This window comes from Phyllopteryx taeniolatus, chromosome 23 (genome assembly GCF_024500385.1).
Source record: "Phyllopteryx taeniolatus isolate TA_2022b chromosome 23, UOR_Ptae_1.2, whole genome shotgun sequence".
Classification (NCBI taxonomy): domain Eukaryota; kingdom Metazoa; phylum Chordata; class Actinopteri; order Syngnathiformes; family Syngnathidae; genus Phyllopteryx; species Phyllopteryx taeniolatus.
The window spans coordinates 6015426-6041773 of record NC_084524.1 but is presented as its reverse complement, the minus strand read 5'-3'; the positions used below and the strand labels follow the sequence as shown (position 1 = coordinate 6041773).

General features: G+C 40.4%; 2 protein-coding genes and 1 long non-coding RNA gene across 19 annotated transcripts in view; 2 read left to right on the top strand and 1 right to left on the bottom strand.

Moving 5' to 3' along the window:
• Nucleotides 1-2625, top strand: part of LOC133472857 (adhesion G protein-coupled receptor L3-like) — a 140126-nt gene extending 137501 nt beyond the window's left edge. For 12 of the 16 annotated variants that reach the window (XM_061764309.1, XM_061764313.1, XM_061764311.1 and 9 more), the window contains one exon: nucleotides 941-2625. In XM_061764309.1, the coding sequence (XP_061620293.1) occupies nucleotides 941-1827 (887 nt within the window). In that variant the 3' untranslated portion in view covers nucleotides 1828-2625. The remainder of the gene's footprint in view (nucleotides 1-940) is intronic. The other 4 variants (XM_061764324.1, XM_061764322.1, XM_061764323.1 and 1 more) reach the window with 1 other exon arrangement.
• Nucleotides 2626-4459: 1834 nt separating this feature from the next.
• Nucleotides 4460-18881, bottom strand: LOC133472870 (uncharacterized). Its single transcript, XR_009786882.1, has 3 exons — nucleotides 18740-18881; nucleotides 8770-8891; nucleotides 4460-4730 (listed from the first exon to the last, which is right to left on the bottom strand). It is a non-coding gene; the product is annotated as an uncharacterized LOC133472870 (long non-coding RNA).
• Nucleotides 18882-18888: 7 nt separating this feature from the next.
• LOC133472854 (phospholipid-transporting ATPase ABCA1-like) overlaps nucleotides 18889-26348 on the top strand; it is a 71326-nt gene continuing 63866 nt past the window's right edge. For both annotated transcript variants that reach the window (XM_061764293.1, XM_061764292.1), the window contains exons 1-6: nucleotides 18889-19026; nucleotides 21406-21536; nucleotides 24398-24491; nucleotides 24569-24710; nucleotides 24786-24913; nucleotides 26052-26179. In XM_061764293.1, the coding sequence (XP_061620277.1) occupies nucleotides 21471-21536; nucleotides 24398-24491; nucleotides 24569-24710; nucleotides 24786-24913; nucleotides 26052-26179 (558 nt within the window). In that variant the 5' untranslated portion in view covers nucleotides 18889-19026; nucleotides 21406-21470. The remainder of the gene's footprint in view (nucleotides 19027-21405; nucleotides 21537-24397; nucleotides 24492-24568; nucleotides 24711-24785; nucleotides 24914-26051; nucleotides 26180-26348) is intronic.

The following is a 26348-nucleotide window of genomic DNA, read 5'->3' as shown; positions in this document are numbered from 1 at the left end:
TGTGGTTAGCATTTAGATTCCCATAGAAAGTTCCCATAGAAAGCAAAGAAAAATTGTATTTATCTTTTTAGGTCAAGCTGTGCCCAACGTAAACACATTTCTTTTCATTAATTAAAAGCATGTATTTCCTTATGTGTGCACAAAGCATGTCTGTATCTCCAATTATTTTTTTTTTTCACGATGTAGTCCAAAAAAATGTGTGTCTAAATTTTGTGTTTTCCTCCAATGAAAAGCATGCGTCTCAAAATGTAGTGTTTAATTTTTGATTTAATGGAAATCATGTATCTCCAATTTTTTTGCACATTTCCCCGCAATGTAAACCATGTCCAGTTATCGTACTTTTTTTTTTCTTTCCCAATGAAAATAATGAATCTCCAATTTTCATACACATATTTTCTCAGTAAAAAGCTTGTATCCCCAAATTGTGCATGTTTTTCTTCAGAGGGGAGAGCATGTAAGTTTTCCTCCGACAAAAATCATTGTCTCCAATTTTCGGCATGTTTTTCCCCAATAAAAAAAAAAAAAAAAAAGGTTGACAATTTTCTCTCCAATAAAACGCATGCTCTCCAATTTTCAACCCTTTTCCACTCCCCAATATCTGTATCTGCAAGGGTTTTTCTCCCCCCAAAAAGCACGCATCTCCAATGTTTCATCCATAACTTCGAAAACTTTCTTTCGAGGCAACACTTTGGTCCATTCTCCAACATTAGAGGTTCCATTGTCTACGACTGAGTATCAATATAAGGTTTTAATAGATATAACCGTGTTTTGTGTCGGCTCCTTGTTTGCAAAAGTGCACTCTAGCCAATTGTGGAAGGCATTATGTACAAAAAGATCTTTGGGTCAGCACCGATTTCAGACTAAAAGGGCTGCGGTGTTATTTGCGCGGCAATTACGTGCCATCAGCCTTTAACACGGCCGTTTTCGCCTGTCATTCCAGAGGGAATCCTGAACAATGCCCGGGATACAAGTGTCATGGATACACTACCACTGAATGGTAACCACGGCTACAGCATCGCCAGCGTCGACTACATGAGCGACTGCGTCCAGATCATCGAGCGGGGCTACAATCACAAGGAGACCACCCTGGAGAAGAAGATCCTCAAAGAGTTGGCCTCCAATTACATCCCGTCATACCTGAACAATTCGGCGGAGCACAACCGCAACCTGGTCAACAAGTTGGTGAACAACGTCAGCAACGGGTCCAAGGAGAGCGGGTACGCGTTGGGACTGCGGGCGGCCGTGGGCGTCAACTCCGAGCACGTCACCTTCGGCGCCCACCCCGACGATGGCCTGGGCTTGGAGTCCGACGTGCCGCTCTTGCCTCAGAGAGCGCTACTCCCGTCGGACCGCTCGTTCGACCGCTCCATCAAGCGCTTGCACCAGCCGCCTCCACCGCCCCTCCCGCTGCCCCACCGCCCCTACTCGGCCGCCCCGACCTCGTCGTCCCGGCGGCGGATCCCGCAGGAGAACAGCGAGAGCTTCTTCCCCCTGCTTAACGACGAGCACACCGAGGAGGACGAGGGCTCGCCGCCGCCACCCGCTCACCGCCAGAGAGACTCGCTGTACACCAGCATGCCCATGCTCCCGGGTCTCCCCGCGGGCCCCAAGGACGGGGGTGAGGCCAAGAGTCCCGGGGCCAGCTCGGACGACGTGTACTACAAGAGCATGCCCAATCTGGGCTCCGGGAACCACCTCCACCAGCTGCACTCCTACTACCAGCTGGGACGCGGAAGCAGCGACGGCTTCATCGTGCCCCCCAACAAGGACGACCTGTCCCCGGAGGAGCCCCTCCAGGAGCCCTCCCACCTGGTGACCAGCCTGTAGACCCCCTGCGAGGTCTCACCGTTTTTTTCTCCATCAGTCGTCGGCACCTTGTTTTTATTGCCGTGTCTCCGAGACTACCGTTGCGGGAGAACTGTGACAAAGGGAGGGGCCAGCTCAAGACGTTTGACCTCCCACCCCCGCGTTGGATCATCTGTGTGAAAACTTAAAGGATGTAGTCAGACCCAAACAAATTCAAACTATAGACAAGAGACTATTTTATGATACACATTGAAGTTTCCCCCCCCCCCCCCCAAGGATTTATTTGGCACATTTTGTTTGCTGAAGAAGTAAAAGCAAACAAACAAACAAACAAAAAATGTGAATGCGTAGCTGCTCTTTACTTTGTCAAGTAATAAAAGGGAGGAAAAAAATGATTCTATGTAAATGTACAGATAACTAGCTAAGCTTTTGTTTCGGACGACTGACCCCGTGTCTCTGTTGTACGTGTGAGCAATTTTTGTTCCCCTGTTCTTTTGTCACACACATATAAAAAACAAACAAAGAACATTACGTAATTTGTGCAACGTCTTTGTTTTCAGGTCTACTTTTGTTTTTTTCCCTTCTTTTCAGTGTAGATAGCAGATTTCTGTTCCAGTGGTTGTCAAGGAGGTGTCCCACAGAAAAACGTACATGGTGTGGGGAATAGAAAAACGGGAGCACTGATGAGCACTTAGGCACTTCTTGTACAATAATGGCTGTTGTACTTATTAAAGAAAAAGCTTTTGGAGTGTTAAAAAAAAAAAGATGTTTTTTTTTTGGTCTTTTATTTGTTTACAAATAAAGTGGACGTTCACTTAGCTTGAGGTGAGTATACTTTTTTTTCAACAATACCATTGAGAGAAATATTTGTGATACTTATTCAATAGTTAAATGAAAGTAAATGAAAAAAGATTATTTCACTTACCTCTTAATGCATAATTAGTTTCAGTCTGGTTTAGTTTCGAATACCACAAAACAAATAAAATCAGTTTCTGTAGGCTTCAAAGGCAGAGCAATAGCAAGCTTGCAAGCTAAATGGAACGCAGCCATCCCTCATTGGCCCCAATGCAACTTTGTTATATACAATAATTTTTTTAATATATTTTGTTTAAATCGTGAATTTATTTTTGAAGTATGATAAGATCAACATTTCCATTGAAATTCGACCCCCCCACCCAAAAAAAAAAAGTTCTTAAAATACGTTTCTGTACGCGTGCAGAGTGCAGGATGTTTAATGGAACGCGGCAACCCTTCGTTAGCAACACTGCTAACACCTGCTGTGGAAGTGTGTTTTTTTTGTTTTTGTTTGTTTTTTTTGCAAACGTCAAATTGGCTGCGGTGATTAAGCTTTCAAAAAGGACCGTAGGACACTCATAGTGTGTTAGCTCGCTTATATGTTTATATTTGTTGACAGGTTGTTGTTTTTTCAAGCCAGTCTGCCTGCTAGCCTTCAATGCTAGCTGAAGAACCCACTGAGAATACCATTAATTATGTGAGTAATGACGTTTATTTGCATATGAAGTCATTATGTGAGGTGCAACACTGTGTACATTGTTAAGTGAAGTTACGTAATACTAATAATTCCGAAACGTCACAGTTTGGCAAAGAAGCGTTAACACAGCAATAGCTAATAGCTTTAGCCACATTGAACTGCTAACTGATGCTTGCTTCTTCTTTTTTTCTTGACGACACTTGTTTAGCTCACCTCTGAGCCACAGCGCCCCCCTAGAGGCTATTTCCTAGCCACACTTCGGCACAAATATGGAAAATGGTCACCTCCTGGGTGAGTTTGTGAAGTGCCAAAGACTTTGCTACAAATACATTAATGTATGTCCCTGAGCCAAAAGTTTTTCTTATCATAGCAATCCCAGGATTCCCCGGTGTCAAACTCAAACTCAGAGCCGGGACACCACATCATTTTATATGGCCCGCGAAAGCAAATTATGTGCAATGACTTAATGTTTCTTGGTACAACACCAAAATTCAAATTGTCTTTTACTTTTAATAAATTTGACATATTGCAAGCATTTGTTTGTTACCAATCCCCCCCCCCCCCCCTTTAGAATAAATTGAATAATTGTTGTTTAGTGTCTTCTGATTTCAGAACTAGTTTTCAATTTGTTGTCTATATGTAAAAATATGAGACGATCATACATTTATGTGTTCACGGTCATCATGGCCTCTACGTTGTGGCCTGCAAAAAAAAAAAAAAAAAAAGTTTGACACCCCTGGATTAGATAATTTTTTAATTTGGCTGTTTTGTTGGTGGGGCATCCAGCATAAATACATACAACACACGAATACTATAGTACGTACAGTAGTTACACTTTATTAAACCAGTTAATTTCTTTACATAACTTCATTCTATACAAGAAAACTTTTTCACTGAAAATTGACGATTTTATTGTCGTAAAGTTGAGTCTTTTGGCTCGAAAAATGTGCAAATCTCTTCTTGAAAATGAAGATATAAACCAACAAAAATTGTGACTTTATTTGAACGTGTCAGGCAAAATAGTAGCTTTTTAAAATATATTTGATCATATTACATATCTTTTTACATTGTTTGCATTGCTATTTTTAAATTGTGTTCATGATCATTATTTCTTTCTATTTATTATTTGTATAGTGCTTTTGCCAACAACAACAATTCAAATAATTATGAAATTTGCTTTATTTCCTTGACGATGAATTGACGGGGGGAAAAAATGTATGTGGCAGACATTATCGTGGTTCAATTGGAGCAGTTATCTACAGCAACACCTGCTTGTTATGAGGCCACACTGGAGCAGAAATGAAATGACACATGTCATACTGTCTGTGGTGGGGGGCCGGGGAAAAAAAAAAATCAATAGCTGTGAATATCAGGCAGAATTCCAAATGAAAGGTGAATCAATGTCATCTTGCCCTTTGTGAATTGGGACAACCTGAAAAAAAAAACATTAAATAAGTATCCTTTTATTTATTTATTTTGGGCAGGATAACATTGATTGGAGGTAGAGAAGTGAAGTTTTTCTCACAAGGTCACGGGAAACAATACGCAACGAAGGACACACACACTCGGGCAGAACACATGTAAGAATTGGGTTACTAAGCCATCTAAATTTTTTTTAATTATTTTCTTTGTATTATTTAATTTATTTTTTATTTTATTCATCATTAAGCGAAAAAAAGGCAATGCATTTTGTAAGGTCGCAATTTTGGTTGTTGCGCTTTTGGAGAAGGTAAAAAGTCATAATTAACGAGGCTGTTTTTTAAGAGTTGGAAGTCTCGATTTTCAGAGAAAAAAAAAGTCATAGTTTTGCAAGAAAAAAGAAAAGCTTATTTGTTTACACCAATGTGATGCATTTTGGCGTCCCTCAATGTATAAAATAAAAGTAATAATAATAAATAATAAATAGAAAATGATAGAGCAAAATTTAAAAAGAATAACAATGAAAAGAATGTAAGAAGTACACATAATATGTAATATAATGAAATACGTTTTAAAAAGCTACTATTTTGCATGACAAATTTAAATAGTCACAATTTTTCTAGCTAAAAGTCTCAAATTTGCGATAATAACATCGTCATTTTTAAGTGAAAAAGGTTTCTTGTACAGAATGAAGTCATAATTGTTCAGGGGAAAAAAAGTAAATTTTTTGAGTAAAAGTAATAAATTTACAAGAATAAAGTAGGTTTTTTTCCGGAAACAGACATTTTTAAGAGAATAGAGTCATATTTGAAAATATAAAACATGGTGGCAGAATAAAGTTTTTATTTAGGTTGGTTTTGATCAGTATGCTATGGCAAGTCGTTGTTTAAGTAAATATAGTGTTAATTACAGTGGACCCTCACATATTAGCGATTCAGCATTCGTAAATTGATCTATTCCTTAAAAAAAAAAAATTAAACCTAACCCCGTTATTCACAGAAACCCGTTTGTTTGATTTTTACCCGATCACCCGCTTAATTCGTATTTTTTTGACCTGATCCCTAGCATACTGACGTATTTTTCAATTTTTCTCTTTTCTTGGCAATTATAACGAATGTCAATTATTTTCGCGGATTTTCGCTATTCGCGGTATAGAATCTTTCAAATATACGGTAGTGTTTTAAATTCTTGTTCATCATTTAGTTTGTTTTAATCATACATTTTGTACACATCTACGGACAAATAAAAGATGCATCTCACATTAAGAATAGTATTTTTTTGGGGAAAAAAAAAACCTTTCAAGAATAAAGTGGTATTTTTTGTTGTTGTAAAAGTCATAAATTTACAAGAATAAAGTTGTATTTTTTTTCGGAAAAAGACGTATTTTCACGAAAATAAAGTCATGTTTAGACAAATAATAAAAGGTGTTTATCTCGCAACAATAAAATTGTCATTAGGGTTGGTTTTCGTGGCATCTGAGTCGCCGGTGGTTTAAGTGCGCGGACATCCAACTAACGGTCCGACGAGTCGCCGGAGTCTTTGTGCGCCGCCGTCCGTCTATCGCCAATCAACAAAGATAATCTTTTGAATTAAGAGGAAAGGGGGGGGAAAGGAAAGCGAGGGTGAACACTTTTGATGTGATAAGCAGCCTTTTGTCCACGCAGGCAATGTTATTTTAATTAAATATATGAACACACGGTCGCGGCCCCAGGTGCCCGAGTCTAAATAAAGATAGCATCATCTCATCAAAGCCCCCCACTGCCCCCACCACCACCCTAGAGTATTTCAAGGGCAGAATTATTTTCTATTAGGGCTCCTCTCCTCTGGGATCCAGCCAATTTTCTTTATTATGATAGAATCAGCATATTGCAGATGGAAGCGGGCGATAGCGTGGCGGCAGGGCCAGCGGAATGTTCAAACGTGCGCGAGCGTACATTTATCTAGTGGACAATGTAAGCTGGCCTCCTTTACATCGATGGCTTACATGAGGTCCAAGCTTTTGCAAGCCATTCTTGTCTTGACCTTTCCTCTTCCCAATCTGCGTCCTTTCAACAGAAACATGACATCAGGATGCGGGATGGAGTTATTATTACATAAGAGGTTAGTTGAAATTTGCTCATATATAAATATATATATACATATATTTTTCTAAACACCAACATGCATTTTATTCTCAATTATGAGGCCTGGACTTCTATCCTGGCGAGCAGTTCAGGGTGTAGTGAGGATAAAGCGGTACAGAAAATGGATGCCTGGATGAAAAAAGATGGTAACTACCATTGCGCTTACTCATACATCATATGTACGTTGTACATTACACATCTAATAGTGTCTTAAAAATCACTTCCAGACGCTCCTCTGTCGTTTGAGGCAAAGTTTATCAGTGGCCCATCTCTGCGTCCGGCTACAATAAATGTCCGTGTGAAACATTGGTTCCGGTGGTGAATACCTGGTTCCAGACGGAACTTTTTTTGCCTTTTTTTGGGGGGGGGGGGTCCCGGCGGAGCTTCATGGAAGAAATTCTGCATCAACCGATTTTGGGAGTCACCTTAGCCGAGTTTGGCGATTTATTCCCCCCCCCCAGCCCTAATATATATATTAATTATTATTATTATTTTTTTATAAACATTCAGGGACAAAAATGCATCTCACAATATGATGAATTATTTTATTGAGTAATACTTTTTCATTGACATTATTTAATTCTCGTTAGTCTTAATTTCAGTCAGTTCATAACAGCAGTCGAGGCTTTTGATTGGTCGAGATGGCTTGCAAATGCATTTCAATGATTGTTGCAATGAAAACTGCTTGTTGCGATTAGCCCGGGCGACGACGCGGCAACTTTGAAAACACGGCAGTAAAAATGATGGCGCGCGGCCATGAAGAAATACGAGCGTCGGCGTCGTCAACCAACGGCCAATCTCGTCCGGGGCGGACGTGAGTTATGGTGCTCTCGCCGCAGACTTCATATTTTTAGAGCGTGATAAATCGTCAACTAAATTTTATGACAATTACATGAACTGAAGCCAGGAAACGACACGTTGAAATAGCAGAGCTCGCATTAAATGTCATAGAAGAGAAAAGGAGCAAGGCTCGTTAAATATTGGACACAATGCGTTTTTAAATTCAAATACATAGTACATGAACAGCAAAATGTGCTTATTTTTAACCTATTAGCATTTTTTTTTGTCTTTTGATGGTGCCAAAACCCAGGCTAATAGGAAAGTAGTAATTGGTGTCATGGAAGTATATTGAAGTGATACATCTTGACTGTATGAAGGTCTTTGTATGTTGAGGGAGGAGCTTTAGCTTGGGTTGTTAGCAGAAGTTACAGATAGTATGAGTTTTCAAAACAAAATCATCTTATTTTTAAAGAGTATTATTGGAAGATGAATTGGAAATGCCAGAGTTTTGGGAGTATATTTCTGGTTATTTTGTATATGGTTATATTTATGGTATAGAAGGAGCCGCGATTGATTCATCAAGATCCATAAACTGTTTAATTCTTTACACTCTATTTAATTATGTTATGACTCTGTTTTCGTCAAATATTATGGAGTGCTTCTTTTTTTTTTTGCACACATAAGCTGGCCGATGCAGATTCCGATATTTGGCAGATAAAATTACGATAACCGATTAATCGGCCGATTAGTTTAAAAAATATATAATGAATAAAATAACGTATTTTTTGGTCCCTTGACACTTACAACAGTCAAGATATGAATTGCATGCAGAACAATTGACTGTTTTACAATATTTTGTCCTTCAGTATTTGTTTCATCTTTAATCGGCCAATATTAGCCCTTTTTTTTAATTGACTGATTTTCTTTGTTTGTTTGACTGTCATTATCGTTGTCCAATGTTGTATTGAGTTAACGTGTTAAAAAAGAAAATCGGCAAAAATGCTTTTGACAATCTGAAAAGGGCTAATATCGCCCGATTAATCGGTGGGGCCCGAGTTTTGAGTCTGATCACGGAACAAATTAAACTCAAGGCACCACTGTACATCCAGTACATCGCCAATTACTCTTCGTCTTTCACTGGGCACTTACTTTCCTTACTTTGCAATTACCAGCGGATCAACTGCCAATAGCAAGCCGGCCCTTTCTCTGTGTCATTTCGAGTAGTTTACCACTCTGCTTGCCCCATACCGCCATACCTTCAAGTCGACCATCTGAAAAACAAAATTCAGTGGATTTATGGACACTCGGTGAGCCACATGAAGAAAAATAAATAAGTGGCGGAACATGCTAAAGGGCAGGAACCAATCAAAAAAAAACATTTGATCTGGAATGTTTCCCCGCATTGTTTGGAAATGTCATCGCTGGCGGCAGGCGTGCTCAATCATTTCCATTGAGTGAAGTTGTTCTCTCCCTTAATCAAGCAAGAAAACACTCCATTGACCTGAAGCAATTACCTCAAGCGCAATCCTCAATCGATACACTTTGCCCGATATGTTTGCCAGCGCTGACGTTGATGCATTTCTTCAACGAAAATATTTTTTCATCGCATATTTCAGCCAAATTAGCCCCCCCCCCCCCCAAAAAAAAAAAAAAAACATCATAACGTCCCCACAGAAGTTTTTTGGGGCAGAAACATGCCTCTAAAGTTTGATCTAAAGTGCTGTGAAAGTCCTCTAGGTTAAGGATGAACTCTGCATGTACTTTTTTTTAAGTAAATAATGCTGCCGCGCCGCACTTGTTTTCAGGGAAATGGTTTTGTATAATGCCACATATTTAGTATATTTTCGGTTTTCTGCTTTGTTGTGTGATGAGTTGTTCAATCTAATTTCTCAGCACCTTTTATTACAATTCATCCTTTAAAATGGGTAGTTTTGTTGTTATTTTGTTTTGTTTTGTTTTGCGATAGTGCATGTACACATTGAACATCAGGCCTTTTTACTGTGGATGCCAAATGACCTTGGAAGAGACGCGTTCCCGATATGGACAGAGGGTGCGCCAAATGAAAGCTTTGCACAGAAAATTGAACTGTCAGCCAGATTTTGGGGGGAGGGCGGATTCACCCCCACCCAAAAAAAAAAAAACCCACAACAATATCATGTAATTGCGTTGATTTTCACGCCAAGTGTGTGCTTGAGCAAATGTCAGCCTTAATGGCCGTTCGCCTCGGTGAAATTGTGTTTGGAAGCAGCTCGGCAAGCTGTTGCCAAGGTGCACGCTCGTCTCCCATCCAGCATTAACGCTCATGATACTGTGCTGGCACTGCTATTTTTGATCCCGTTTAAACCCGATCTGCGAATAGTATGCAACTCGTTTAGGATGGAGGAGCTACATTTTTACGACGGCGAACACTTACAGATTCCGAAAGAAAATTGGCAAAACGAGTGACGTCATGCATTGACTTGAACTTCTGATGTTTCGTGCGACTTTGGAGATGTGTTTTTCGGAAATTGATTTTTTGCTGTCGAGACATTCAGATGTTTAGTTTGTAGTTTAATACGACCACTACTAGTTCTTTTAGTGCTCCTACGGCAACTTAAAAGCATTGATGATTCTCGTTACATAATAATCCTCAAGAAGGATTTGTAGGACTTTATCCAGTTCAGGAAGTAGGAGAATTTTCTCAAATTCACACATTTTAGTTGATGATTAACATTAAAAGCAGAGTTTGCAGTTTTGAAACGAACTAACTAGCCTGAACAAGCTAGCGTTACCCACGTCTGCTACAGTATTAGCAAGACGTATTTGTAATAGAGCGTTACTGGAGCGCTAAATGTTAACAGTTTGAAGTTTTAACCGTTTCAGAATGTGCAATCAAACACAAATCAAAAAGAGGTCATCAACACACCTGTCGAGCAGAAATGTTCCTGACTTTTTCAAAGAGCTCGTGTGTCGGTCCATGACAACAAACTGCCTTGACCTTAAAGTGTCTCATAAGGTACGGCTTTCAGTCAAACGCGTCTCGCTTTCGTCTAACTCAGAGCAATGAACCCAGAGATGGCAGAGACCTATTTCCACTGACAACCCCCACTCTTCATTTCCCCGCCTCCCCTCCACCCCCAGTCTGATATTGTGGACATTTGCGCTATTCTCCTCTCCCGGGAGGACCCGACCGAACAAGACGAGTATTTCGGCGTTTTGATGACGCTCCCCTCGGAGCAGATCATACAGCGCAGCGCCAAAATGGCCTTGTCTCGGCAGCAATTTAAGTGGACAAATGGTCCGGCCTCGCCCATCATGTTCTCTCTGTGACAGTTGCGGGTATAACTCGAGCTTGGCTGTAACGCGTTGATCCCGAAGCGCATGGCAGCATCTTTGAAATCTCAACGAATGCTCACGTTATATATGGGTCGTTATCATCTAATTTGATCAATATAACGGTAAAGACGTGGCCCCACTGAATCTCCTTGTTTTCTGAAGATGCTAATGACATTTTTGGAGAGATTGGATTTCTCTCCTCTTGCTTAATATGATGAGGATATGACTTTGCATTCACACAATAGCAGACAGCAAGATAAATGGTGTTACAGTGGGTATGGAAAGTATTCCATTTTTTTTCACTCTTTGTTATATTGCAGTCATTTGCTAAAGTCATTTAAGTTCTTTTTTTTCTCAATGTACACACAGCATGCTATATTGACAGAAAAAAAAACTGAATTGTTAACATTTTTGCAGATTTATTAAAAAAAAATAAATGAAATGTCACACAGCCATAAGTATTCAGACCATTTGCTGTGTCACTCCTATATTTAACTTGGTTGCTGTCCCATTTCTTCTGATCATCCTTGAGATGGTTCTACACCTTCATTGGGGTCCAGCTGTGTTTGATTATACTTGGACTTGATTAGGAAAGCCACACCCTATAAGGTGTCTATATAAGACCTTACAGCTCACAGTGCATGTCAGAGCAAAGGAAAATCATGAGGAACTGCCTGATGAGCTCAGAGACCGAATTGTGGCAAAGCACAGATCTAACAAGACAATGACCCTAAGCACACAGCTCAAATACTGAAGGAGTGGCTTCAGAACAACTCCGTGACTGTTTTTGAATGGCCCAGCCAGAGCCCTGACTTAAACCCAATTGAGCATCTCTGGAGAGACCTGAAAATGGCTGCCCACCAACGTTCAACATCCAACCTGACAGAACTGGAGAGGATCTGAAAGGAGGAATGGCAGATGATCCCCAAATCCAGGTGTGGAAAAACTTGTTGCATCATTCCCAAAACCATTCATGGCTGTATTAGCACAAAAGGACGCTTCTACTAAATACTGAGCAAAGGGTCTGAATACTTATGGCTGTGTGATATTTCAGTTTTTCTTTTTCTTTTTTTAATAAATCTGTAAAAATTTCAACAATTCAATTTTTTTTCTGTCCATATGGGGTGCTGTGCGTACATTAATGAGGAAGAAAAATGAACTTAAATGATTTTAGCAAATGGCTGCAATATAACAAAGCGCGAAAAATTGAATGGGGTCTGAATACTTTGCGTACCCACTGTATTTCTCGGATGTGAATGAGTATATATAAATCTGTGAAAGTGTGGGAAATATTGCATGTCTTTGCCGATATTGCGATTGCAAGGGCAACGGACGTGAATTGTGCAACTCGCACGGTTTTTATGAAGCAGTTTGTCTTTACCGTTATGCACCATATCAATAAGGATTACTTTTACTATGAATGCTTAAAACTTTAAATCATCAATAAGTTTTTGAAAATAGGATTTTAAGTGGTTGTTTCGGTATGGCAGACATTTAGCCATATAAAACCAATGCGGCACCAAAAAACTGCTAAATTACAAGTGTCTTTACCACTATTGATGAAATTATACAAAAATGACCCATATTTATATTCTTTTTAATTAATTTGCAATCATTCTAATTAATTCATTCATTAAATTGAATGGACACGCCGCACAAGCGCACCGTTTTCCCGTTTGTATTTTTACCGCATTTCTTGGCCGGCACGTTCACGGCTAATATCCCCGCGCTGGAAAAATGTTTTTGTTCACGGGCCGCCTGGCAGGCAGGTCCGACTCGTATTTGTCACAAGTAATTAATTCGTGTGCCGTAAAAACACCCGACGGGGATGATGGGAGAGGAAAGGAAAGGTGGCTTCATTAACCTCCTGCGCTGCCCGCCATGCTTGGCATCTATTGCCCGCCTGCAGCCCCTTAAAATGACAGCGAAACCTCCGCCAAGGCCACGCTGAAAAATACTGCCGGCTGCAGGGAAAAATAAAACTAACTCACCAATACTTCTACTTCTACGATGACTAGTGGTAATTCTAGTAGTACTACTACTATTTCTGATGCTGCTACTACTTCTACTAAGACTACGATTACATGTAGTGCTTCTACTACTACTTCTTGTAATAATAGTATTAATAATACAAATAATAAATGTACTTCTACTACTTGTAGTCTACAGTACTTCAACTACTACTACTCCTACTGCAACCGCCACTACTACTACAACTACAGTGACTACTTGCTTACTAGCATTTGTACTTCTACTAATATTGTCGTGTAAATATTAATAGTGGTGCTGTTATACTTTTATTAGTACTGCTAATACTACTTCAACCACAACTTTTCTTTTCAATACTACTATATAATATATATATATATATATAATAAAATATAAAACACCATAGCTAGTGGTAGACATACAGCTATTACTACTTCGAGCACAACTTTTTCAATGCTACAACTATAATACTACTACGACAGCACCTAGTAGTAGTACTACAGTGGTTAGCAGTAATTCTAGTTGTAGTAGTTCTGCTGCTATTACTTCTCCTATGACTATAATTGCATGCACTACTTCTTCGACTACTACTGCTATTAGTTGTACTTCTACTATTTAAAATAACAATAATAAAAGTATTTCTACTATAGCTTGTCTACTTCGACTACTTTGACCACCACTACTACTTTTAGTACTAGCAGAACTACTACTGCTGCTCTTACTACTGATTATAGTAGTACTTCTCGGACTAGTACTATTTGTACCACAACTAGTTCTTGTACGTGTCGTGTACGTTGTACTTTTTGCTTGTGAGCAGAGCGAGTCCAAATATCGTCTCGTGCCCTTCACGTGTTTCCCAAGGCAGCCAGCACAAAGCCTTCTTCTCCTCCTTCTTCTTTTTCTTTTTTCCCCGCCGCCACATCCTTTTCCCGGCTCGTACTCCAGTTGCCGCTTCCATTTCCCCCCCCCCCCCCCCCCTCTCTCTCTCACACCCCACCCCCGCTTTATTCTAAATTGACATTTCACGGTGCTTAATCTCCAAGGAGGTACAAGTGGTGCATTCCATCACGCTGAGTGATATGAAAAGCCCCAGACCTTCTTTCAATGGGATGTGAGAGACAGAATAAAATAAATAAATCACTATCTTCCCACAAAGCCAGAGTAGCAGTGACATAACGGTGAAAGGGGTAATTTTTAGGCATTTCAGGAGGAAAAAAAAACCCAAACTTTTTTGGCGGTGTATGTGTCACAAGTGCTTGCTTGAATGGGTAAAGAGCACGTTGACAGCCAGACTGGAGCTGCGTTTGCTGCTTTTGCTACGGGCTCTGGGGACGCGTTTGATGCAGACGCTGACACGGTTGCCTTAGCTTTAATAACCATCTCACGTTTTGATTGTTATTCAAAAAGGTCCAAAGACAACAGTAAAACATGAAAATAATAATCATTATTATTATTATTAAATATTGTTAAAAACACCCCAAAATATATGAATATATAAACAGATCGGAAACTCCATTGGAAAAAAAAAAATAGAAATAGCAGCTATAATAATAATAATAATCCATTAATATGTATTATTCCCAGGCCTTACCCGGCCACGTAAGTCAGATGAGAGCTTGCTTTGTAACTCTTACTGGACATCTAGGAAAATGACAAACGCTGTCACACCCGTGGTGACATGGCAAGGAGCCGCTTTTTATCCAAGATGAGACTGAGGGCATTGTGCAGCAAAGTGGGGACTGTGGAGTATGCGATTGCAGCATACTGAGCTGAAGCAGCGCAACAGGGTAAATTAATGTTAGTGTGTTTTTATTTTTTTGTCCGTATGGACGAAAAAAAAAAAATTTCATCCTAGAAGAGACTGAGGGCAAAGTGGAGACTGTGGAGTATGACAAAGCTTTTCAGGAAAAGGCACAGCAACAGGGTACGCGTTTGTGAGCGTGCATGTTTATTTTTGCAAGTAAAGACAGACAGTTTTTATCCATGAGGAGACTGAGGGCACTGTGTAGCAAAGTGGAGACTGTGGAGTATGCTAATGCAGCATCTCAAACTAAAGCGCCACAACATGGTAAGGTTTTGTTTGTGTTTTTTTTTTTTTGTCATTCTGGACAGATACTTTTTATACGTGAAGAGACTAAGGGCAGTTTATAGCACATATGCAGTAAGAAAAGTCGTAAATGTATTTGTGGCATATTTGTGTAGTGGTGCACCTTGTCCCGGTGACAAAGTATAGCTCCTGTGTCGCAATATCTTTTACAATCCTCCGGAGCATTGGTATTTTCAGCAGCTTGTAAATCACAAGTTTTAAGCGCGCCGCTGTACTTTTTCCAGTATTTGTACGATCCCAGGCGTGACTGGATATTTACTATGCAAGTCAGGCGAAATTGGCCTTATCGCTAAAAATGCCATATTTGTATTTATTTTATTTTTTTTAACCAGCCGCCCCAAAGGAGCCAGGGGCAGATTTTCCTCAATGAGGTGCTGTCCTTATATCCTGTGGGAGACTGCGGCACAGCGGCATTACTCACAGGCTGCGTACACAAAGGCCACGCTGCCACAGCAGATATATTTGCAACACACTGCCATATATTACGTTTCTTCTGACCACATCAACTATGCATTTTCTCTCCGTCACTGCTGTTATTTTTTTATTTTTTATTTTTTTTAAGCAACGACATTGCAGCCTTGTGCAGGAACGCCTCGCGGCATGACACACGGCAATCACAGGGAGTAAACACATGGCATTAATTATAATGGCATTACTTTTAAAATAATCGGATGATACCAAAAAAAAACCCACATGGAACGTACAAAAAATATATAAATAATACATACAGCGAATTAAAAACTGCATTTTAAAATATATATGTCAATATCCAATAAAAACGTAATATCTTCATAATAAAATTATTATTTTTGTTAGATTTTTATGACAATAAAATTGCCAAAAGTAAATAAATAAGTAAAAAAGTAGCACATAACTTAAATATTGTAAATAATGTAAAAAAACACTAGTATTATTTTATGTAATGTATCCATATGATATTTTGTATAATTTTATCGTGATTTCTACTGTGAAATAGAAAAAATATAGATTATATGTAATTGTGTATATGCATTATACAATATACTGTAAGTGATAATAATAATAATAAACATGTAAAATGTAATACTTAAAAAGTTGTGAAAAAAAGCGATTTGTGGTGCATTGCAGATATCCGTTCCAAGTGTGTTTGCTCGGACTTCTTCACCTGCCAAGTGATGAGTGCAGCACAAGCGTGGGAAAAGCGGCACGCATGGCCACGCGGCGTAAACTCAAAGAATACCGCCGCCGTTTGTCCCCGGGCAAGTTGAGCCGGGCGATGCGGGCTCTCCATGGCAACCACAAGTCTCCCGTTCAAGTGTGCCATCATAAAAATGTTCCTGTATACGTGCGGCCATTCAGCATGCGCTGCTACTCCCGAACGAGGCCGCCTTCGTGCGCCCGATTCAAACAATTTACGCCGCCTGAATGCCGAACGAAGCCCGGCGACCTCGCCATCCGTTCAAATGAACGCCGTCATTCGCAAGCGCTCAAATGGTGCGCCGTTATCGCACCGTCAAAAAGGTCACTCGTGCAGTGGAGGCTTTCAAATCGGGCCTCTTGGGGCTTTTTTGTCACATTTGGGGAGAAATTAGAAATGCAGTTCCTTTGTAAATGGGTGTTTTTGGGTGGGAGGGGGGGGGTTGCAGGTGAGAGAGGATGCGCCAACTCTGGTTATTTTGCGGCTTAAAGAGTTTGGAAAAGGTTAATCTATAGAAATGGCACAGTTGAATTGAAGGCTAAACTGGCTTTGTTTGAACGTTTTCCTCTGTCGTCATGTTGCAGCTTCTAAAGTTTGAAAAAGGCTCATTTTTAAAAATCGTGCAATTAAATTGAAGGCTGTCCTGGCTTCCCCCCCCCCCCCCCCCAACCTTTTTTCAAGGGGGTGCACCAACTGTCATGTTGAATTTCTGCACCGTTGAATACATTTGGAAATAGCTAATTTTTAGAAAGTGTACAGGTGAATCACATGCAATATTGGCTTCGTTTTGACTTTTTTTTGACGGGTGTGAGTGAAGAAGGGGGCGCGCCAACTCCATTGTTATGTTGCAGCTTTAAACGTTTGGAAAAGGCTTATTTTTAGAAATTGTTTAGTTGAATTGAATTTTGTTTTTGAGATTTAGTTTTTATGAGGGTGGGGGGGGGGGTGTGCGCAAAGTCATTTGTTAGGGTGAGGGCAGTGCTCAGCTGAAAAGGTTTGGGTAAGGCTTTGCAGTGTTTCCTTTTTCTTCTCCCGCAAAAATAAGAAAAAAAAGGTAAAATATTTATTTACCGCGCTCCATTTGATTGTTTTTTATTTATTTAGTCTTTTTTACAACATGATGCCATTTTTGGCTTTGACTGATGTTGACAGTGGGTGTGCAGCTTAAAATAAAAAGTTTGGCTGGCACAGTCGAGTTGAATGGAACGCATCCAAATATCGAGGTGTTGTTTTTCTCTCCAAGTAGGTGTGTCAAACTATAGAAAAGTTGTATGTATGTATATGTGTGTGTGTATGTACGCATACATACACACACACACACACACACACACAAAAGGGAAAAAGTAGATCCAACGTGCCTGTGCAAAATCCGTGTGGGGGCCGTGTTTGGCCGAAGTCAAAACAATCGCAACAGCATCTGTCAAAGAAGGCTGACATTTGCTTTCCCTCAACTTCTCTGTTTTCTTTCCTTTTTCCTGTTTACGTTTTTTTTTTTTTTTTTGCTCAGGACACAGGTGGCGCGGAATAGAAATCCAAGTTGTGACCTTGTTCGACTGACACAACACCCGCGTGGTTGCGCGTGACGCAGGGAGGAACGGCGCAAGGGACGAACGAGTACTGTAGGTTTTGTTCAACACAATTGTTTTATCGTTGCCCTTGAAGTAAATGATTGAAAAGGGAAGATAAGGCGAATCTGTCATTGCCACGGAGACCTCAAATCACCTACAACGGTGGCTGTTAATACTGGTGGACCAGCCAGGACACCTTGTGTTTGCATTAAATTAGCGCTAGTGTTTGTTAGTGTTTGGGCAGTAACTAATTACATGTAACGATTATGTAATTTCATTGCAAAATTTATTTCATTGCTATCCATTACAGTACTGGGAGAAAATGGGCAATTACAGTTGCTTTTGAAAATGTTCATGATTGCAATTTTACGGTATTTAAATTTGAGACTTAGCTGTAAATGCTCTGATTTAATGATTTATTTATTTTCTTTTATAGATCACGTTCTCCTTCGAAAGCCGACGCTTGTGATTGGCTCCCTCTGGTCATGTGCCACCTCAAAGCGCCACATTTAGTGCAATCGATTAGTTTTTCTGAGATTTTGAAAAGGTTGTACTCATCGTTACACTTTTGAACATAGAAAAGAACATTGACTTTTGAACAATTTTATCTTTATAATTTTGGACTTTTTTCTTTGAAACATTCACTTATCTGGGTTGTCGTTTATTATTTACATAAAGAACAAATACGTGGTTCATTCCCCCAAAAATGATCTATGCTTTCAATCCGCTTTTCTCAAAGAAACATCCAAGGGTGCTGTTTATGCATTCATTCAAAAGAAAGAAAAGTAATCATAATGTAGTTACATTACTTTGCGAAAGTAATTGATCACGAGTAAATTTGTAATTGTAACCAACTCCATTTCCAAAAGTCATCTTCCAAGTACCGCAAGTATCTCCATATAACAAGTTTACAAAAGACCAGAATATCATCTGGCATTGCCATGGAGACCTTGAATCACCTACCTTGGTGGTCGTGAATACTGATGGACCAGCCAGGTCCGTATCATCAGCGCTAGTGTTTTCCCCCGACATATACCGGTAGTCACCGTTTGCCAAGAATAGCACGTTATTACCACTGAGACCCTGGAGGCCGCCTGTGTGCACATCACCATGGCTCCCGTCACTACAGGCCATTTGCATACTTTATGAGTGCAGGTAAAAGGACACGACACCCATGTGGGCCGGCCGTCAGCCGGAGAGAAACAAAGAGAGCTTCGGAGACGTGTTGATGGCACAACATCAACTCGGAGGTAAGCTGGATTTCCGATGTTTCTGGTACGACTTTCAACGGCCTGTATGGCTCGTTGGTCTTCTCGCATTATGTGGAGACATTTCAAAGAAATTGCCCCCGTGTTTTGCGCCTGTTTTCCGACGCGTTTCACGTGTTTGTTGAGTCAGAGTGAACTTTAACTGGCAAGCGCGCTTCCTTGTTAATCATTTACATGGCCAACATGTTTTCCAGCTTCAATTAATTTTTTTTTACTCTATTAACCATTACTAATAGTAGTTACGAGGAGTAGTGGTATTATGTACTGGTGTTCAATCTAGACTATTTAATTTATATTTATTAGTGGGAATATGAATGAACTATAACATGCAAATGTTCCGTGTAATATTTAAGATTAATGTTGGGATGAAAATACATTTCTTTCAAACGAAGTCCATGAAGCCAGAAATCCACCTAATGATGTCTGGTACGCTGGACTTTAGTAAATAAAAATGAAATTTTCCAAATGAAGATTTGCCTGGAACTGCGATTGAATTATTATAAAAAAAAATATCCTGTATAAAAACGCTTTTCTACAAATAAATGGATGCAATGCAAATACACAAATAAATACCCCCCACTCCCAAAAGACACCTGGTACTCTGCAGTTGAGTAAATACATTTGTATTTGGTGGAAAATATGCTTTAAAAAGACCAAACAAAAAAAAACCCAGACTTTTAATACTGTAGTAAAGAATGTATTTGTATTATTATTATTTAGAATTACCTTTTGCGATTAATTAGTGGAAAATATGGGTAAAAATGCAGAATATTATTTACCTTTGTTCAAATTGAATGGTAATTTAGTCCTGTTTTCTTTCCAACACAACAAGAGGCTCCTTATTCTCCCTTGCCACTTGAGTCCTCTGGAGGATGGAAAATCATGTGCACAGACACTGTGCGAACAATAACAAAGGCATTAGGGCAAACTCCGGCTGTCGGTGAGCGGAGCGCTAATTTGTCTATTCAGGAATGAAGACGACCCAGTGTATCGAGGCTAAATGACGGTAAATAAAACATCGGCCGGCGTTGCTGTAAATAATAGAAACGCACCGAGGGGAAGGCGCTGCAGGAAGAGGAAATGGCGCGTTAAGCGGTGGCGCACTCGCCGTGGGCCAAAGACGTGGCCGTTCCCACCGGCTTCACCTTGTGTCCGCGGTCCGCTTTTTAGGGAAGTAAACTGTTCACCACCATGTGTCAAACTCATTTTTGTCACAGGCCACATTGTCAGACTATGAAACAGCCACAACAGCTCGATGGATAGCTATTTTTGAGAGCCGAGTCAAAGGACAATAGTTTTGTCAGCTATAGTTTGTTACTTTAAAAGGGATTTGGTCACAAAAAAAAATGCTTGCAATATCTCAGCATTATTTATTATATATGACAATTTGGAATTTTGGTAGAGATTTGAGCAAGAATCGTGGAACACACATGATTTGCTGTCGCGGGCCAGATCTTGCTCCCGAGCCTTGAGTTTGACACCTGTGGTTTAAAACCTTACAACACAAGGACTATGTATGGCCTGTGAACAAAAAAGTCAAAAATTTAAACTATGATGTAGAAAATGTAAAGCTTCTCCAGCCACAGGCACTACAAACAGTTTAGTGATCTGGTGGGACAAAATAGAAGTGGGACAAAATAATGTTACATATAAAATATAGAAAACGCTGCTTTTGTTTTTAACTAAAAAGGAAAATGTTTCTCCATCTCAGACTTACTTCAAATATTATTTGGTGACAAAAGTGGGACAAAATATTATATATATATTCCATATAAAATATTATAGAAAAGGTTCTATATTCCTCAGGGAGCTTTTTACCGAACAGTAAAACAGTATCGCCCCCCCACTTAAAGACATTTAATATAGCATGGCTATTTGGTGATAGAAGCAGGACAAAATAGTGTTCCATGTGAAATTATTATTTTTTAAAAGTCTCAATTTTCCTCAGAAGGCCTTGGAACAAATAATAAGCACGAGTCATTGATTTAATATGTACATTGTATTATTTAGGTTGTAGTTCACAGTGGTGTGTAACTGCACTGAACTTAGATGCACGTCAAATATTTTTGGGTGAGAGAAGTGGGACAAAATATCTATATATATATATTTTTGTAGCATCTGGTGGTATTACAAGTTAAATATTTAGGGGACCATGCAAAACAGGAAGCTCCCGTTTTGCTGAGCACAACAGGTAATAATAATAATAGTAATAATAATAATAATAACTCCAAGAGCAGGTGCTACACCGTAAGACCCAAAGCCCGGGGAAGTGAATGATTAGTTGCACCCCTTGAGCCCCCCAGCCCAAGATGTGCCGCTAGTCTGTATTATAAACCAAACTCTGGCTTTTATCCCCTGCAGGGGTTTATTAAGTGGACCGGTTGCCATAGAGACGTGTTGGCAGGCTATTGCCGGGATAAGGCGTAATGGGTCTCCCGACGCAGTTCGCTCTGCTCCTGTGGAAGAACTTCACTCTCCGGAAGAGACAAAAGGTACCACCGCACCACCGAACCGACCCGACCCGCCCCGCTTTGTTTGATTTTTGCAAATTCAATTTAGGAGGATATCGCCGTTGCATTTTGTGTGTGAAGTGGGATCTGCCCCTATGGATCGAAGTTGCCTTTAACGCCCCGCCCCCTCCCCGCAATCTCACCTTAATGCCGACCAATTTAAAGTGTCACCTTCAATTTTGGGACATCTCATTCATGTGCACATGATGTCACACAGCCCGCATTGTAGTACTAACAAAGTCCGCTTTTGGTCTAATGAACAGGGAAGAGGAACCGTTAAGAGTTTGCTTTGAAGGGCATAGTCTCTTTGTGGCCCTCTGCAACCCAGAATAAAATACCAAGAAAAGCTCTCGACCTCTGATTTGTTCAAATTTAATCTCGATTATTCTTCTCATTGAGGGGGAAAAAAAAAAAAAAAAAAAAAAAGGCAATTTGATTCGTTTGATCCACTGTCATTCATTGTGTTGGCACGTTTTGGAGAGGTGAGTCGCATCACTATCGACAAAAGGTTCACTCACTCGCTGCAATATTTTGGTTATTTGCAGACAGAAGTGGAACAAAGTATTATTTTTATCAAGAAACAGTGCTGAAATTATTGTACATTACTCAGAGGGCTTTTTACCAAAAGAGACAAAAAGGTTTGGCGTGAGCGCACTTTTGATGTACTCTCCACATGCTGCCGCCGTATTCTACCATTTGATTCCACGACAGCATAATAAATTCCCGATATTTTTTTGCATATTAAATTATCGATTGAACATTTTATTTTGGGTTGGTACTGGGTTCATGTTAGTGTGCAACTATATTCGAGCAATATAAGGTATAATGCCAACTTGAATGAAGTTGGGTTTAGGAATTCATGATGGTTTGGTTATTTGGCAACAGAAGCGGGACAAAATACTGTTCAATGTAAAATAATATACAAAGTGTTCCATATTACTCAGAGGGATTTTTTTTCACTCAACAGACAAAAGGTTCCCCCATTCAGAGGCACTTCAAATATCTATAATTAATAATAAATAAAATAATATTTCTCCAGCAAGTGGGACAAAATATTCTACATAAAATATAATATCTCTTACATCCTATGAGGGCTTTTTTATTGAACAGGAAAATGGAGACAGAGACACTTCAAATATTTTGATAATCTGGCGACAGAAGCGGAACAATATTTTGTTCCGCGTACAATCAAATATTCCATATTACCCAGAGGGATTTTTTTTCACCGAGCAGGAAAAAGGTACACCCCTGAGGCACCTAAAATATTTTACGTATTTGGAAGAAGTGGGACAAAACATTATTCCATTTTAAGAAGCAGGGGAAAAAAATATTCTATATAAAATATCACAGATAATGTTCTATACTGCTTTCCTTTGCGGGCTTTTTTATGAAACGGGAAAAAACGGTTCCCTCACTCAGAGGAACTTTAAATGTTTTAGTTATTTGGCAACAGAAGGGGGACAAACCATTATTCCATATAAAAATATTCCTCTGAGAGCGTTCAAATAAGACATGACACACCACGCGCACTATGCACTGGTCTAGTCACATGATCACCCAGCGTTATATTAAGAATTTTATTGCCACTCTATTATCAGCACAATTGGATAAGAGGTCACGCACTGCTGGGCGATAACATCGTGTATTCTGGAGCAAATTGTCGGGGTCATTTGTTGAAGCACGCTGTGACAAAGAATGTGGCGTCTCCTTCGGGTGTTCTGTGTTTTCCTTTGTAACCTTGGCAGTAGAGTGGGAGTCGCAGCCGCCCACTTGTTTCGTAAGGGGCGCGAGCGCAGCGGCGCAGCCGTTGCCGCTGTAGAGCAAAAGGCATCTTCACGAGGAGCTAGCGTTCATTCATTTCCTTACTTTGTCAGAGTAACTTCAGGCAAAATTCAATTGCATTTTTACAACTTTGCATCTGTGGAGAGCGGGATGCATCCGAAAGAAATATTGCATTATTTTTTTTCCTTCGGGAAAGGGAAGGGGGACACTGCGAGTTTTGTGTACGGGATGTAGGGTATTTGCGCGACGTCAAAATGAAAAACGACGACAAGCGGAAACCAGTGGGAGTTGGCAAGGACAACAGTGCTTCCGTAGGTCCTGTAGAGGTTAATGACCAATTATATGAATGCCTCGCCAAGCATTTTAACATTTTATAACAGGCACGGCACTGATTTTATGGTCCGCTCTTTCACATAATTTCAAAGGAGGAGATTATCTATTCACAAAGACGTGGGTGTCCAGTGGCAAATTCCCAAAGACAATGAGGAAGTCCATATAATTCCCCCAGTCATTGCTTTTGCAATTTCCAATATCTCGTGGAAAGTATCTTCTGTAAATCAGTGAACAAGAAAGGCACTCAGTCGTGAGTAGCAGACGTCCGCCAAGGTGGAAAGAATGCAGTCTCTATGTCACAACCTTTTAAACGCAGTAGAAAAAAAAATATTTGTTCAGAATAAAGATACAAAGCCACTCAGTTTAGTCTCAGGGGGTTGACTAAAGGTTGAGGTTGGGGTTAGGGTAAAGCTGTCATGTAAAGATGACCATCTTAATCGTTTGTTTTATGATTAGGAGTCGACAGTGGGGCTGGAGTTGGAATTGGGGTCGGGAATGGGTTTTGGTTGGGGTCAGAGTATGGGTTTGAGGTACGGGTAGGCTTGGGTCTTGAGGTGGGGGGGGGTTGGGATTGGGGAGGGTTAGTCAGCAGAATAGTGATTGAGGATACGTTAACGGTTGGGCTGGTGTTAGGGTTAAAGGGTAGGGGATTGGGTTTGGGTTACGGTCAGGATTTCTCATCCTATTCTAGATCCATGTAAAGGCGAGCATCCGGGTCTTTTGTGCAGGTGCGCTTGGTTGTGGAAATCGTTTGGCCTCTGTTCCTCTTCTTCATCCTGGTGTGGGTGCGTTTCACCAATGAGCCGACCAACAAAGGCCAATGTAAGTCGAAGATCATCTTGTGTTCTGGATCCACATCGTCTACTAGTTCTGAAAGAGTGGGCGCTCTGTTTCTGTAGGCCACTATCCGAATAAAGCCATGCCATCGGCTGGGATGTTGCCTTGGATTCAAGGTCTAGTATGCGACATCAACAATCCCTGTCTGAGTCATCCGACGCCAGGGGAGACGCCGGGACAAGTCAACAACTTTAACAACTCCATGTAAGGTGTCCTTTTGAAGACAAGACATTAAGAGTATCATGCATTAATGTTCAAATGACGACCTCGTCCACTCAGAATTTCCAGGGCGCTGATTGAGCTGCAAAACCTCCTGGTAAACAGATCCATCTTCAGCAAGGCGCAACGACTGGCCGATGACGTCACCCAATGGGCCTCGGTCTTGTCACAGGCTGACGCTAGCAACGGTAGGACCTTTTGAATGTCAAGTGCTCTATGAGCGAAATAATCAGGCATCAATAGAGTCATGGAAAAGCGCGACAATTTTCACCTCTTATGTCTTTGTCAAGTATTCACCACCAAGGAAAAGTATCACTGTTGTTCAGATGACACCTCTGAGGATTTGTTGTTCTCATTTATCCCTCAAAAACAACAGGGCGTGATTATTTACGACGCCATTTTGCATGCAGACTGACAGATCATTTGTCTTGATAAGTTGCTGCGTTGCATTAGGCCCATTTGGCGCGACACTATTCAGATTTCTTCCCCCCCCCACCCCCCTCCACCCTACCCCGTGCTATCTAATTTGTAAATAGGCAAAGAGGGGAGGCGTGCCACCGCCGTACGACAAACAACCGGCGGGGTACATTTGCATTTCGGGGGTCACCAGCTTGTAATATACAAGATTAAATCCATCAAAGATTCGAGCAGGAGCATAATTAATGGGATGCATCGTCTGAGGTGAGATGACAAAAAGGTCGTTAGCAAGAACGACGGATGGGGAACCATGAAAAGGTTTTGGATGACGAAGTTACTTGATTGAAGAATTGCTTTTAAAGTACAGTAATGCTCCAAATAGTCACGCTTCACTGTTTAAAAAATTCCCCGATTTGTGTTTTTTTATCTGTGGAACCTCTACCCAGTTATTCCCTGAAACACCCAAAGATGCCACAAGATGCTGCCAAATCTCTGTACAAATAGGAATTGGTGTCAAAGAAGTATCATGCCATGATACCTCTCAACTGAGAGACAAGCTTTGTCTATCGGGAGGAGCTAAATTTAGCCTGCGTTGCCAGTGGAAGTTAGGGAGAGTCTTCACCACATATACATGTATGCGCCCACCTTCATGTGCAGTATATTTTTTTCAAAATCAAATCAACTGTCAGCCATTTATTTTTAAGGGTAATGTTGGAAGATGAGTTTGAAACCATGGTAAACTGTTTTGGGATCAGCGTTGGTGGTATATGGTTTAAACTATTGTATAAGCAGTTACGCAATTTGTAGGGAGTAGATGATCAATTGTGGTTATTCGCTATTTGCGACAGGGCTCGGTCTGTATTAACCCGGTGATGACTCCCAAAATAATGGTCGTTCTTTCTGTTCAAGGACAAGCGATTCAACTGGCGACTATTTTGAAAGAAGGCGAAACCTTCTCGACACACTTGAGAGAGAATTTGTCGGTGCCGCTACTGGTGGTTGAGAGCCTCATGGCCGCTAAGCTTTCGGTCAACCCGGTGAGTATGACTGTAAAAACAGCGAAACAGTACAGTGGGACGTGCTAAAACACATACAAAGTCATAAAGTTGGAACTTGAGCGAAATGTCCTGGAAGGGAATGCACAGACTCACAGGTGCCCTAACTCAAAAGAGTTTTTCAAGTTACGAGCTGTCGCTCGTTCGAGTT